Raw genomic sequence first — 15,951 nt, 5'->3', positions numbered from 1 at the left:
TAGGGGGGCATGGGGAAACTGCCCCCAAGCACACAAATTTGGGTGCCCCAAATTTCCTGGTGCCCTACGCAGCTGCGTACTTTGCATATGGGTAGGGGCAGCCCTGGTGAGACATATCACACTGTCAAAATAACAGCCAAATCACTGGAGAATACAGGTTCCAAAAGGCCAATGGCAAGAACACCACACACAACAGAGGCTTGGTTTTAGGGTTTATTTCATCTGCTAACATTCATTCTTGATCTAGACAAAAACAATTAGATTATTATTTTGAATCAATTTTTGTTGTTGTGGAAAGAAAAGAAAACAAACCTTAACACTTCTTTTTGTAGGATGCTATAAATAAATATATAAAGCTTTAAGTAGTACTTGGCTTAAGTTAAACAGTTTTTTTAGTTCCTGAAATAAAAGTGAAAACCATACAGATTCAGCCCAATGGAAACACTTTTTTAAAAGAAGCTGAATCTATTTGATCTACAAATGGGGGGGAGGGGTGAACAGGAGTGAAGAGTTTTATTCTAATTCTAGTTTTTACCCTCAGTCACACAACTCCTAGAGATAAGAACGGAGTTCCTTGGTAGATAAAACACACAAGAAAGGGGAAGGAAATGAATGCTCTGCCTGCATTGTCTATTACCACCTCTGCTGTACTCCTTGTACAGCAGAGTGGAAATTAAAGAGAACACAAGTGAAACCTCAGACAAAAGCAAATGACATCAACACAAAATCAGATCAGTTACCAATAAAACTGGTGGTAAATCCTGTGGCTGCTGTTCATGTGCCTGGCAGACTACACATACATAGAAACTTCACATTTGAGGTGTTTTTTTTAAGCAATTAAAATGAATGAAAAGGGGCAATAAAAATAAGTTAAAAACATATTCCAATATGTACAAAACAAATCATGCTCAGAAACCATTTTAATATAAAATTATTCATTATAGTACAGCTCTCTCACTCCAGTATGTAGAAGGGACACCTGGGAGGGCTGAGAAAGTGGGGACTTGGGGGAAGAAAAAGGCTTGATTGCAAATCATGCTTTTCATCTTGGATGGCTAAGAATTGTACTGAAAACCACCAGCCTTAGGGTGGGCAAAGCAAGCTTTGATACCCACGTGCTTATAAGGACCACATTCCCCTTGCCAGAGTTCCTGTAGATAGGACAAACAGGCAGCCACAGATAACTCTGATTGTGTGTGAAGGACACGCTGATCATGGCTTTAACAGGAACTACTGCTAATTGAGCTGTGCTTTAAAGGCCTGGCTCTCCTAGCATTCAGCCAGCAAATCTCATGTTCATTTCTGCTACTGGAACATGATAGGCTAATATTAACAAAATGAGAACAAAAGCTAACCCAGTAGCACTGTGATTTGAATGAAGCAAATTATGCGGACTGCATGCCGAAACATATCCTTTGAAAGACTACATTTAGTAAGCCTGTGTGCAGATTACTGCAGTGCTACCTATTTGTTACCTTCAAAAAATTCCGGCGGGGGAGGCTGGCTCAAAGAATTGGTAATAAAGGGCAATGGAGCCTTTTAACTCTGTCACAACTAAAAGTCATACCTTGCTCAGTAAGAACACCGTCAATACCATCCGATAGCTGTTCAGTGGTCAAGTGAGCGGGTGGTCGCTATGCCTCAATTTAGTTTCTAATGGGCAAGTGTCTGCATCGCTGTCGACAGCCGGACTTCTTTCTTGCTTGTGACGCCAGCAGAGGAACAAAGCTAAGAAGCGAATGACCATGGAGTCGGAACTGTAAGAAAGGTTCAAAAAGCACACTGGAGGCGTTTGATGCTACTACCTATGCCGTCCTTGTGTGGCTAGACACGGGACCATAGGTGCTGGAACTAGGGGTACCGGAGGTGCGGGCTTGAAGTGGTTTCCATCATATACACGGTTTACAGTTTGGTTCAGTGACTCTCAGCACCCCACTACACAAATTGTTCCAGCACCCCTGCATGGGACTGCAGCTTGCAAGAGTGACACAGTCTGAATCACATTAAATTCACTCCAAAATTTGCTTTCCAAGTGTTCTAACAAAAACTCAGGCAGGGATGCTATGGAAGAGAGACCAGCCTGAGAAGAAAGGAAATAAAAACCAGAAAAATGACCTGTGCTTAATGGTATTTCATTCACAAAGAATCCTCTGTCCTGAGCTGTTTTGCCTGCCTCTGCCGCAATGTAAGATACGACTGACTGGGCAAAAAGTTACAGGACACAGCATCCTTTCCAGTCAATACTGCACATTGTTCAATGGGCATGACAAAAGGTGGCATCTAATTGGCTAGCTAGTGTTTGTGTGGGCAGGTATCTCATTCAGTATAACCATTCAGATTCAGGCTCATCAGCAACAACACATTTCAAGCAGCGACGTTTCTCTTTTCAGGAGTCTAAAAGCACACGGGGGCCTGGTTCTTGCACTTATAGCTGTGCAAAGGGCAAGCAACGTGCTACTGGATCAGAATTCTCTGCACACTAGTGGGAGCATGTCACACCTCTTTTTGCACAGGTGTAATGACGACACAAACTCTAAGAAAGTGGAGAGTCAGGCCATGGTCTTTCACTAGTGCCAACAATGCAGCTCTCCAATGTAACCACTCACACTATACATTACTGCTTGGATAAATTCCCATAAACACTTCATAAAGATCCCAACAGCAGTGAAGACTTTCCCTGGAAGCTCCCTGCAATCATAGCAGGAAAACAATGTAACAGCTAGGGTTATATTGACTTGGGACCCGATTCAACTCCCATTGAATTCAATGGGAGTCTTTGTCAGAATCTCGCAATTGTCTTCACTACACCTACCGCCATTATGAAATATTTCCTCGCTTAATGAAGAAGGATTGTACATAAGCAGCTCTAAATGTATAGAAAGTTCAGGGAGCAGGAGGGGAGATGTATTGGAGGAGAGGGGCACATACTTAACAACAACAAAATATCTGGCCAATAATTCCACTGGAATTTCGTAAAGCAGATGGTGTCTATTAATTTAAAACTACACATACATTTTTCATGTTATTGTAGCATCAAATAATCTGCTCCTAAAAACTGGTACCACTCCAAATTGTAGTACATATAAATCACAATAAACTACATTCACATTATGTCAAAGAAGCTCCTTTAAGCCCACTAAAGCAAGAAAATTCTGTGTCAGACAAGTGATGTATCCTACAGCTTACTGCCTGGCACCCAGCCCTTAAGAGTAAATTAGTGTAAGGTTTGGCCAAACAGCTGGGCATAGCGGGCTGGGTATCCTTTGTTTCCTTTAATCACACTTAGAATTTATCTTTGCACCACTTTGCACTAGTTAACTCCCACAACACCTCTTTGTGGTAAGTATTATTAACAAAGAGCAGATGGGGAAACTGAAGCAGAGCTGAAGGGATGTGGCTGAGCCAGGATTTGAATATGGAAATTTCTGACTCTCTGGACTGAGCTTAGACCACTAGAAATCATCATACCTCTCTCTTCTTCCTTTTGTGGGTTTAAGTGAACTGTTAACAATACTCTGTAGTTTAATTTCATTTGTTGGTTACTGTAATATATTACAAAGCAAATGTTGAAAAAAAGTCTACTACTGACACGCTCTTGAGGTCAGAGGTTCCTTCTAATTTTGAACCATGTAGACAGATCCACTAAAATTCAGCCAGTTATTTAGAGCACATAATGCAGAAATAACCTAGACAGACTGGGCCAAATTCTACTGTCAACCTTGCTCGGGCAGCTTCATTCATTGTCAACCTTTGTGTAAATGAAGGCAGAATTTGGCCCTCAGTATAATAATTGTTCTCAGAACTCAGTACTGTACCAGTTTTTATAGTACTTTATGGGCAAGCACAGTATGCTTTCTTGTGGAGCTGTTTGGATGCGTACTTTGAATATGGATTAGTTTAGTAACCATTTGTGCATTATGGATCCATAACACTGAATGCAGTGAGAAGCCTTTGGGTAAAGTTTGATAGTGTGCACATAAAACAGTTGCTTTTTATAGCTCATGTATAGTTTTGTGGATAAACAGCCTGTAAAATTGCATTTGTAAAAATCAATGTTTTCTTTAGTTACAGCAAAACACACGAGCGCTGGGAACTAGCAAACACTGTTATTCCTAATCCTGGAATTTAGAGGTGAAGGAATGGGTTGTAACACCCTCTGCCCCCAAACCAAATTGCTTTGAGGGGGAAGTTTTTCTTCCACATTTCAGCCTGGAGCAAATATTTATGGCCATGTTATACATCTCTGAAAACCGGGAGTGGCTCTTAATGGAAATACTGACAGACCCTGAAAGAGAACAACACTAGCAGGTGTTGACTGATAAGCCTGATCTAATATAGCACTTTAGCATGTCTCAATATGGTTAAAGTTAAGATGTGCTGGCCCAGGCTGTGAGGGCCTAATCCAAAGCCCACTGAAATCAAACGAAAGACTCTCACTGACTTCAATGGGCTTTGGATCAGAGCCATAATAGGGTTATGTTTTAACCCCAAGTGTTGCTCAGGATTTCTGTCCAGATACTCTGTCATCTTTCCTCTCTTTTAGGGAAGAGCACCTACAAAAGCAAGCTGTGTTGCTCGGAGTTTATGTCATGGAAATCAGGCAGCTCCTGCAACGGGCACTCACCTCCCCTGCAAAACTCAATTTGAATTCTACAGTGTTGGTAGCAGTGTGCAAAGGCAGAGAGAGAATTAAAATACAAAGCGAGCAACACTTCAGTGAATTCCTGTAAAGGGAAAGACAACTCTGTAGAAAGGACATGCTGGAACTGAATATATCATCTCTCTGCCTCTCCTCCTGTGATTTCACTGTCATATTAGATCTGCAGTTAACACAGCCTCTGAAAATCAAGGTGTCTCCCATTTTATTCATACCTCACTCAAAACAGTAGCCAGTTCAGATCCTAGGGGCCAAGTAACAATGGGTGATGCATGGAGCAGACAAAACCTGCATTCTTTTCCATGTCTCAGACCAATGCAGAAGTGCTTAGAATAGCAACAGCAATGACAAAAAATAGACGGATTTAAACAGAGTGTAGGGGAAACGTGACAATCCACTGCTGTTCTCTGAATCAATGTGAGTAGGCAGATGCTGGTTAGACTGCCACCGGACTGCGGAATGAAAGTTACCAGACTCTCTAAAAATGAGAAGGGTGCTGGTCTGATCAGGGCCTGAGACTAAAAACCATAACCATTGATTTCCCTTTCCAGGTTTATGAGTGCACCTTGTTTAAAATATGATCTACAGAAAGGGCCATTCTGCCAAAATACAGCATGCACTGTCACCAGATTAATTCAGACCAATAGCAAGAAATCTTAGTGCCCTGGAGCAAGGTCCCAGACTGCTCCCTTTGGAATCAGTGGAAATTTTGCTATTGACTTTGGTGGGAGCAGGATTGGGAACATAATTTATCTTAAAAAAATAGCATTTTTGAAATTTAGGTATGTGTAAGTACATGTGTTCTCTGTAATTAAGATCTCATTTCACACTCCCCCCCCCCCAGCAAAATAAACACGTCTTCATTGATAACTGAGTACTCATGGGGTATTACTGGAACTCTACCTGATGCATGCGGGTGTGATGCTATTCTCTCTCTCTGCTTGGCTTGTCTCATGTACAGAAAAGGATTTTCATGTGCTGTTTACAGGTGACATTGATTAAAGAATGTACTGCACACGGGAAGGGGTGACAAGATTCCATCTGTGTGTACGTGAGTGATTCTACATGGAATTTGGTTGGCGTTTATTTGGCTTTTGGAACTTCTTTGTGAAGCAGAAGCTGAAGATGTTTGTGCATGAATTCACTAACTATTGTTACTATGGTAAAGTGGTGTAGGTGTGTGACACCAGTGCAATGTATCAAAACCATTGTGCTAAGTATATGTTCTAGGCCACAGTCAATTTGCTTTAATGTTTCTCATCCTCTGCTGTCTTTCTTCTTTTATTTTTATTCTGCTCCATTTTCTCAACAGTGGTTGCCATTTGCGTCTGAGCAGCTGCCCCTGTGGCTAGATCATACCCTAATAGCTGAGCATGCAATCAACCTTGCCACTACTATCCTTAGTTTAGCAAAACAAAAATAACCCCTCATTACCCTTCCCCCACAAAAAAGAAGGGAAACAAAGGGAAACCTTGATTTTAAAAAATTATCTATATACATGTGTGTGTTTGTATATCTGTCTTTATACTCGGGAAAAAAAGATTAATAAAAGATCCTACCTCTGCCGTCTGTTTCTGAATTTGGGAGGATAAGAAACATTACATTGTATTTGGCCTCATAAGTGGGTGGCTGAATTTGTGCATTTTTAAATCTGAGTTATAATGTTGCCCCTTTTTTGTTTTTTAGGTATTTATTTATTTTTTTAAGAATCTCATTGGTCTTGTAAGAAACAGTAAAAAGACCCCATTGTTTAAAGAAGAATTCTACCTTCTGTTTTACAGACTTGCTTTTAAATAAAAGATTTGTTGGTGGTGGTTTTGTATTTTTATTTCCACGATCTTTTAACAGGAAACCCTAGAATCCCATTCAGTATAAAAGTCTGCCTAGGCTACCACTTCTCTATAATATGGCTCATGTAGTCCTCAGTGGGCAAGCGTCCTTGCTCTTCTGTCTCTTCCTTGGGAAGTGCCTCGTTGGACCGGTGAAGAAGCCTCTCTTCCCGATTCTTTATCCTTTGCTCCATCCTCTCCAGCTGCCGCTTGTACTGGTAGCGCTGTTGGAAAAGGTCCTTTGCATAGTCATAGAGTTGCATGTCCAAGTCATTGAGCTCCTCAATCCTCCGTATGGTGTTGTTATCCACCTCCACTCCGCCTGCCCTTGTACTGTTGTACTGCATGAAGGGCCTGATGAATTTCAGATTAAAAGTTCTCTCAAACAGGTATTGAGTCTTCCTCTGGAACTCTGTCAAGCCAAAAAAGGCCATGTCTCTAAGGTTCTTCTTTGCACTCTCTAACAGGATCTGTGCTCGCTTGTTCTCGGGGATAAAAGACATGTTGTAGCAGCCCACCAAGCTCAAGTCAGCCAACATCCTCACTTGGCGGTTGTTTGCCAAGTTATACGGGCAATCCATGAACTCTTGCAGTGTGCATCCTGACCAGTCTGTGCCTTCATAGCATGATGGCAGCTCTTCAGGGGTTGGTGTCCGACCATCACACATATGTAAGGAAGTTTTCCAGGTAGCTCCTCGTTGGACGTGCCTCCATTCACTGAGGTAACGGGACACAGGGTCTCTCAGCAGCGTGATGTAGTAAAATTTTCTACAAGAAGAAGAAAAAAATATTCAGCATGTGACAAACTGTAATGTGGCAAGCTGGGATCTATGGCACAGAACAGCAACAGTCGGTGTCTCAACATTCATTTAATTTACCTCTCACAGATTCTTTTCTTCCTAGAATCTGTACTGCTAAGCAAACTGAGTGACACCAGGACTATGTTCTCCTCATAACTCATCTTTTCCATTTTAGTCACACCAACTCAGAACTCTCTCTCTGGGATATCGCTTTCCAGTAACAGACAGCAATGTCAGAACAAATCATCAGGATTCAACTGATCTACCAGCCTCATAGACCAACTTTGGCTTTAGGGTCTGACTGGCCTTTCACACGAACATGCCTTTCCGGAGTTAGCCAAGACTCACGCGATAGCACTGGCCAATAACTGATTTATTTATAAACTGACCCAATCCTGATCACCGCACCGACCTATTGAGTGGGCCACCTAGCACTTCGGTTATCTCGCTGCCGCACTGAACTCAGAAGTCTGCACTGAGGAACGGAGCAGCAGCAGCAGGATATATTTTTTTTAAATGGGAAATCAGGAAGAAAACACACTCTTTGTGGAAACAGATAAGCCGGGGGGGGGGGGGGGGGGAGTCTACCCCCAGCACCTGCTAGCTCCCATTTCAATTGACCCACAAAGATGCAAACGAAACAGGAGAAAAATTCTGATATCCAAGTGGGATGGGTACAAAGGCAAGGCAGTCAAGAACAACATACATAGTGATAGAATATATTTTCATAGCTCCGAGTATAGTGGAGTGTATTAAAATGCAAATGGCACCTTAAACTGTATGTCTGATACCCTGTGGTGTGCAAAGAGTCACTGCAGCCTCAGTTCATGGTGCGTGTGGCTACCCAAATGTTCTGCGTCTCTCATAATAAGAGTAGCCAATTACCAGTTCTAACTGGAGCCTGACTGCAAGGCCCACTAGAGTTCTTTCATTGAATTCATTGGGCACTCGATCAGATCCTTGGTGTGAAAGGCTTCTAGCTGCTAAAGAAGGCAGGGTATTAGATCCACTGAGGTGCCCCAGGCTTATCTGGCTGTGTGATGTCATCTCCAGGTAGGAGCACAAGGGGCTTTACTGGAGTAACAGGACACATGGGATACTCTGTATCTTGTCCTTCAAGAAGGATGTAGTCTGAGGAGAGGAGCAGAATTCTTTTCTTGCTAAACAAGTGTCTGTGGAATGCTGCTACAGCTTGCTGCATTACTGGGACAGCTAAATAGATATAAACGTGACAGACATTAGCGCAGGTTATATGGGGCACTGCACTGTTTTTAGAGAAAATAAAAATGCAAAGTAAAAATTCTGTCTTGGCTAAAGTTAGTGCATGCTCATATGTTCCCAACACTTTCAGTATTATGCTTCCTAATGGTCATGCACGTTGCTGAATGAGATGGAACAAGTTAATTTAAAGAAAATGCATCACAGACCTTGCCCAGGAAATCTAATTGTAAAGAATGTTTTCTTTCCCACTTTCCTATTAGTTCTCTAAAGCCCACAACAGTGAGTCAGAGTCTATCAACTTCAGTGGCTGTTGGATCACACCCCAATTACTCTTTCACTTTCTGTTTTTGTGACCACAGCTGGTAAGCATGTTGGCTATTCACGGGAGGTTTTCAACCTCACCCCGTGCCAGAAACATTTGTACAATGGGGGTCGGGAGGGAAGGAACCTCCCTTAAGTTTCTTTCTCTTCCTTTTACATTGCAACCCATAATAATGATTCATCTCCCCTGACTGGGATGCAGCTCTGGTTTATATAAGCAGTGCTAAGAAACCTCTAACAGAGGGGGATAAAATATGACAGTGGAAAGACCAAGAAAGCCACAATGGATGCCAGATGTTCAAGTAACAGACCCTGACACTAAACACAGCTCACATTTTTTGACTTGTGAACTATAGTGGACTTTTTATTTATTTTTTTAATTTACTGCCATGGAATCCAAAGGGCATTTTTCATGAAGTAGTTATAAAACTGTATCTTATGCGGATAACGGTAGCACTTGGAAGCTTCAATCAAGTTCTGGTCTCATTGTGCTAGGTACCATACAAAGTCATAGGAAGAGATAGTCTCTGCCCTGAAGAGCTTATAATCTAAGTAAGCAAGGGTGGGGAAAAAGAAAGCATTAGTATGGCCATTTTACATATGGAGAAGCGAGGCCCAGAGAGATTAAGTGACTTGGGCAATGTCACACAGGAAGTCTGTGGCAGAGCTAGGAACTCAATCTGAATATCCTGAGCCACAGTGCTGTGCCTTTACCACAAGACCATCTACTGGTCAACTTCTTAACTGCAGAGATAAAATGTACCTAGTATATGAAGAAAAACTAACATTCCAGATGCTGCCCCATCTAATGCCTTGAAATGCCAACATTCCACTAAAACCGAGAAAACTAGCACTTCAGCATTACTGTGCTACATCCTGGTACCGTGCAAAAGCTGCAGTTGGGCACAGCAGTGAAAGGATTAAAAAGCAATATCCCCTTCTCCCCAGTGTTACTGCAAAAGCTATTTTAATGGAGGAGGAGTACTAGCAAATAATTTACAATGTGTGGTCTCTCGCTAAGATTCCAGCAATGGGTGGCATCGTGGGTATGGTGGGCACAGGAGACCGATGATACTGGAAGACTTGGAGGGCTCACTTTCCAGCACAACGGAAGATTGAAGTAGCAACCACTTCTCCTCAAAAGATGGAAGCTGATCTGCTGGTGAGGAAGGAGGATGCACCTTTGGGGACTGGAATACCAGCAGCAGGACTAGGTAAATGGTGATGCATTCAGAAACTATGCTGAGCTGAGGAAAAAGTCCTAGAAGCAGCAAGGCCACCAAAGGGAGCTCGAAAAAAAGCCACACAAAGGGTACAGAGAGACAAAGAGAATTATAAAGCGGGCCACCGCTTCCTGCAGCTCCCATTGGCTGTGAATGGTGAACCCCGGCCACTGAGAGCTGTGTGCGGCCATACTTGTGGACGCTCAGGTAAACAAAGCGTCTCGTGGCCCGCTAGGGGCTTACCCTGAACAAGCCACGAACCAAGTTTGGGAACCCCTGATCTAGGTGAATAATGATGGATTTAGGAGCCTAACTTTAGGCACCCAAGTATGAACATTTTAACCCAAGATTTTCAAATTCTCCAAACAGACGTTTTAGAGTTACACTTAACTTCAAAGAAAAGTTAGCCATACAGCACGCCCCATCTTTTAGCAACAGTTGGCAGAGGTATTATTATTACCATAGCAACAATGTATAAGAAAGTCTGAAGCCTAGAATTTTTCTTCCGTGTGGTTAAAAACACAGGCATTGCCACTTGTCAGCAGCAGTTTGAAATTTATGAACACTTGATTAGTGAACTTCTCTTTTGTCATCAGAGATAAAATAAACCCATACCATACATGCACCTGTGAGTGCCCCTTCCTTTCTGCTGGGTGCCCTATGCAGCGACTTAATTCAAATATGCCTAAAGACTGCACTGCTCACTTCAGAACTGTGGTCTTCTTCTAACCCAGATAGGCCTTTTCAACACTGCCTCATAAAAAAACCTATCTCATTTTGGTGATGCCATGCCAGGCCTCGCTGACCTTCTTGGAGTTAACAGCTCCAGCAAAAAAATGGAAGCCGTATTTGGTAAGGTACTTTGGGTTTTTTTGCCCATGTCACAGGCAGACAAGGCAAAATCACAGTCCCTATTCTTGGGGGCTCCTCTTCTATGCACCTCCTTGGGAAAGAGGTTTGAAAAAAATGAAAACAATCTGAATTTTCATGGTTTTGGTAAAACAACCAAGTTTTATAACTGCAATTTGAGAAAAAGAACCATTATTACACCAGAGGAAGGATGGTCCTGTGGTAAACTCACTGTACTGAGCTCAGAAAACCTGAGTTCAATTCTTGGCTCTGCTGCAGGCTTCCGAACTGCCCTCAGGCAAGTCAGTCTCTCTGTGCCTCAGTTTGCCATCTGGAAAGGGGGAACAATGCTTCCTTTGTCCATCTTGTCTATTTATCTTGTGGGCTAGGATTGTCTCTGACCACGGGTATGTGCAGCCTCCTAGCACAAAGGGGCCCTGATCTTGGATGGGGCCTCTACGTGCCAATATAGCACAAATAATAGTTAAATAATTCCTTGGGCCAATCTTGTCAAGAAACCCTTTGTGCCATTAATGGGAAGTGAAAACCTTCATCTTATAAACGACACTTTCCTGCCTCGCTCTTGCTATCTAGCAGCCAACATGACTTAGCAACTGAGCAATAGCTTCTATGTATGAACACTTGTTCTCTCCATTTTATTTACATTTATTCCCCACCCACTTTGATACAGACCTCTTGCTTCTCACTGCTGGTCATTAAAATGTGCTGGAAGTTTCTAATCTTATTTCAGTGAAGCATTTATGTTGACCTTCTTCAGTACAATCCCCTCTTTGCTGTTAAGATTAACCATTTCCCCCATCTAGCTGAAAAGGGCACATTATTATTTTTTTCTGCTGGTTCTCACTTAACATTCAAGAGTCCTCACAGGAAAATGGTCTTGTGCTAAACCCACAAAACTACTGCAAGCCCTTCTTGTTTCCTTTGGTGGCTCTCAGCCAGATAAACACCAGGCCTAGCTGCTTCCACTCATAAGTGCTTCATCTTGCCTGCCAGAGAAGGGGGAGGAAAAGGAAGCTGCAGGGGTCTACTTCAGCTGTATAACCTCAATCTGTCAGGGCAACATGCCTTAGGGCTACAATTTCTCCCTTAAAGCAAAACAAAACAGGCTCCAACCCCCCTGTGTTCTTGATGAACTAACTGAACTGAACAGGGAGCCTGCTGGCTTAGAAGACTGAGAATGCTTTGCTTGGTTTAAACGAAATGCTAGTACAGTGTGGGACATGTGGTGGGGGAGAAGGCTTCTACGTAAGTGAAGCCCATGTGTACCCTCACTGTAGTTAAAAGACTTTTGTGGTGGTTCCTCAATCCATAATGTGTGTCAGTTCTTGCTGTAAACGGCCTATGTGAGCCTGCCTCCCATCTGTCAAACGAAAAGGAGACTGGGCTTGGAGTGTACAGAACAAATTCGTTTGTACTGCTGTTTAGCCTGCAAAAAGAAGTAAGTGTTTGTTTATAAAAAAGTAAGAAAAACTCTTGTTCCATACAGCAACCGTTTAAACTCTCACCTCACAGAGGCAATTACGGGAATTACTGTGTAAGTATTACTTTTCGTTTGCCAAGGTTGCCTCCCTTGAAAACAGAATGGCTCCTAATGAGCAGTTCAGGCAATGAGGTTACTGGACTGAATGGTGGTTCCCTGGTGATTCCTGAGCCGTAAATGAGGTAGCAAGCATTTTAAATGAAGTTGAATATCTAAGTGCTTTATACATTTATTATGAAGTGATACCAGAGGTAACTTAAAAAACAATGATTTAAGCTGTATTCTGCTCCTACCCCTAGAGCCATAATGGAACTGTCTCTTGTTGTGGAAAGCATTTAACTGGAGAACGCTCTCTGTTTAGCCAATTAAAGCACTTGATTCAATGAAAGTTCCTAAGTGCTTTACAATTTATTTAATGTCAAGAAATGGAATCTCTACCCATCTCTTTTAGAGTTCTCTCCAGCTCCATATTGTTCAATTTCTATTTTTCTTCTACAATCAGACCTCTTCCATAACAACATGCTCTCTCTGGTAGAAATTGTAATTTAATACATATATAATGATCACTTCCTTTGGTAGCAAATAGGTCTAATTTTCCTCAGTCTATTTCCTCCCATATGGTGTTCATTTAGACTTCCTTCATTTCACACACAATAACCTCCTGGAGCCCTTTTAAAGTCATAGACAAAAAGAAAAACAAACAAACAACCCCTCCTATGTTTAAATAAAAATTGTGACACATCAACCAAAGCCAGGAAATTCAGTATTAAGGTCAATACTCTGTCCTCAACACATGTAAATACATACTTAGAGCTTTATTATTTTTTCAGTAGACCACCACATCTACATATCAAGCCAATGCATGCTTTGATACCTGCATTTATTTTGCAGAGCTGGATTTCTTTTGCCTGATGGCCTGTGCTCTTGAGACCTTTATTTTTTAAAAAGGTAGAATTCTTTATTATGTGACCTACTCAGTACCATCATATACACTCTTCTGAGCTCACAGGTCACTGACTCAATGATGCTTGCAAGCATCCCATTACATACTGGACAATAATCCAGCAGATACACTGGTCCATTGATTTGGTGCTTATAGGTGCACCAGATCTAATGCTCTTAGGAACATTTCAGTCTTGGGGAAGCTGGAATGGGGAAAATAATGCTCTCATAATACAGTAATTAAAAAAAAATTCCTGACAAAATAACAAGAAATTGGACTATTATGGAATAATCACCTGAGTAAAATCAGGTTCACAGGTATGCTTTTCAAAATTAGAGACATTTCATAGTTTTATAAATACAAAATGGTGACATAAAGCAGGTAGAATCCACCCCCCTAGTTTCAAACTAACTTCCCACTCGTAAAGAGTCGAAAAATCACCTCCTTCTGGAGCTGGGTTTTACCATCAAAAGGGGTGACTCAAAAAGAATCACAAACTCCAGCCTTGGCTTGGCTGCTCCAAAAACTCCTTTCCTTAGGACCTGTCAATCCCAGATCATAGCTGCTCCTTCCATAAAACTTCTCTTACCTCTGGTCCATTCAGAGCCATCTAATTAGCCAGACCTGCCCCAATGAGTCAGTAGTAATTAACCTGCTAACAGAGAGGGACAATAGAAGGGTTCTATCACAGTGACTTTTTTCCCCGTATAATGGCTAAAAAGAATTTAAAAACAAACTGATTTTTTTAAAACGTTTTAAAAAGTGAATTTTAGAGTCTGTGAATGGCCCAGATCTGCCAGCCCTGGAGACAGAGGTTCTATTTAGCCACAGAAGAGATTTAGCATAGACAGCTGCATCAGGTCCCTTGTCTGGATTTGTATTAATCTAGAAGGCAACAGGCTGAGCAATGTAGTTCCTCAAAATGGATCGGCTGTACAGTTGGCAGAGTATACATATATCTGGATGCTGGGGTTGTGACCTTGCATAGATGCCACCCCTCAGAGCACATTTTAATTGCTATGGACATGTAAAAACTGAACGAAGGAACAGAGTTAAAAATGGAAGAGCTGACTCAACAGCTGTAGTTGCTTGTTACAGTGAGTATCCATGGTTTGTATTTCCTTATTTTACAACCAATTAAAATCTGTTATCTAAATACCACAGATGTTTCAGTTACCCATGACTCTATAATAACCAGAAATATCTAACATGGGGCTGAATGAGAATTTATCTCTGGCTAACCACAAAAGGAAGGGCATACACCTTCAGCTGTTTTTTTCACAAAATCTGAGGTCTGATCAATGCATTGTGGGCCTTACTGACACAGGCCTTCATTGTAACATGAGAAGTAACTTTGGAATGAGAGAGAGAGAGAGAGAGAGAGAGTGTGCGTGTGCGCGTGTGTGCGTGCGTGTGTGTGTGTGTGTTTTGAACACAAGGCTTCCTCCTCGCAAACATTGCAGAAAGGATAGCAGATGCTGAGACCATGAGGAAAGAGGCAAAAAAGCAGCCACAATTTAGTGTTAAAAAAAAAAAAAGGAAGGAAAGAAGGAAAAAGGAAGGAATAAATTATTTTTTTAAAAGCATTTTTTTCATCCGTCTCAGCCACCAATGAAGCTACACAAAGTGCTCCAAATTGACTCCCCCTGTGATGTCCGCATGAGAAAGAATACATAGGCACCTCGCCACAGTTTAAAATAGGTCAGGCTGGTTCAAAGAAGACTGTAATGGCTATGGTGAGAACTCTACACAAACCAAACCAACAGAAAGAAACCTCCATGTGACTTTGTACAGATCTAGAGAGGGCCAACTGCCATAAGTATTCTGTTCCAACCAAAGTGAGGGAGAGGGTCGCAGTAACTTGGAATACTCAAATGTTGAATTTTGAATCTGACAGTAGGAAAAAACGTGCATCTATGCATGATACATTCCTTGTATCTGCATACACAGTTGTTACATGATAACAACTGCTCAGAGTGAGTGATCCCTATTGCAAGCTGACCTGCAAAGGAAAAAACGTTGGGCTGTGCCTCTTTTTGCTGGTCTAACATGTATAATAAAGAAAGCCTGGAATTTTGCCTTTGCTCATGTGTCTGTCCCCACTTCGCTCTCTGCCTCCTCCTCACTCCTGTCTTTCACATGCTCTCCCCCGATAGGTCCCTATCCAGGGGCATGCACAAGGGGGGGACAAGCAGGGGCACTGTGCCCCCCAGTATTAATCTAAAAATATGTATTTCTGGTCCAGCCCCGGCCCCAGCGGCTGCTCCAGCCCTTGGCAGCTGCTCTAATGTGCCCCCACCCCCAAAACAGTCAAATTTAAATTCCCACGCACGCCCCGGTCCCTACCTCACCCTCTGCAGTATTAAGTGTGTCAGTGTGTGTGTGTGTGTGTGAGAGATGGGGAGGCTGACAGTGCTGCAGGCCAACAGTCTCTACTCCTCTTTCCAATTAAACTGCGAGTGCCCAATTCTACAACACTTCTCCCTTCCTGTTCAGCAGAACTCTTAAGGGCTGAAGAATTGGAGTGCAGGAGCCGGAGTGAGCCCGGAAGAGGTGGCTGGAACATGGGCTTCTACTGGAGGGGAGGGAGAAAATATCTAGCCAGTC

General features: G+C 42.3%; 1 protein-coding gene across 1 annotated transcript in view; it reads right to left on the bottom strand.

The window, feature by feature from the left end:
* Window positions 1–296: 296 nt before the first annotated feature.
* The window catches only part of HS6ST1 (heparan sulfate 6-O-sulfotransferase 1), a 272,310-nt gene continuing 256,655 nt past the window's right edge, over window positions 297–15,951 (bottom strand). The window contains exon 2 of the mRNA XM_084638304.1: window positions 297–7,254. Within this exon, the coding sequence (XP_084494430.1) occupies window positions 6,546–7,254 (709 nt within the window). The 3' untranslated portion in view covers window positions 297–6,545. The remainder of the gene's footprint in view (window positions 7,255–15,951) is intronic.

This window comes from Lepidochelys olivacea, assembly GCF_965140295.1.
Source record: "Lepidochelys olivacea isolate rLepOli2 genome assembly, chromosome: 9".
Lineage (NCBI taxonomy): Eukaryota > Metazoa > Chordata > Testudines > Cheloniidae > Lepidochelys > Lepidochelys olivacea.
This window is presented reverse-complemented; position numbering and strand designations above follow the sequence as displayed.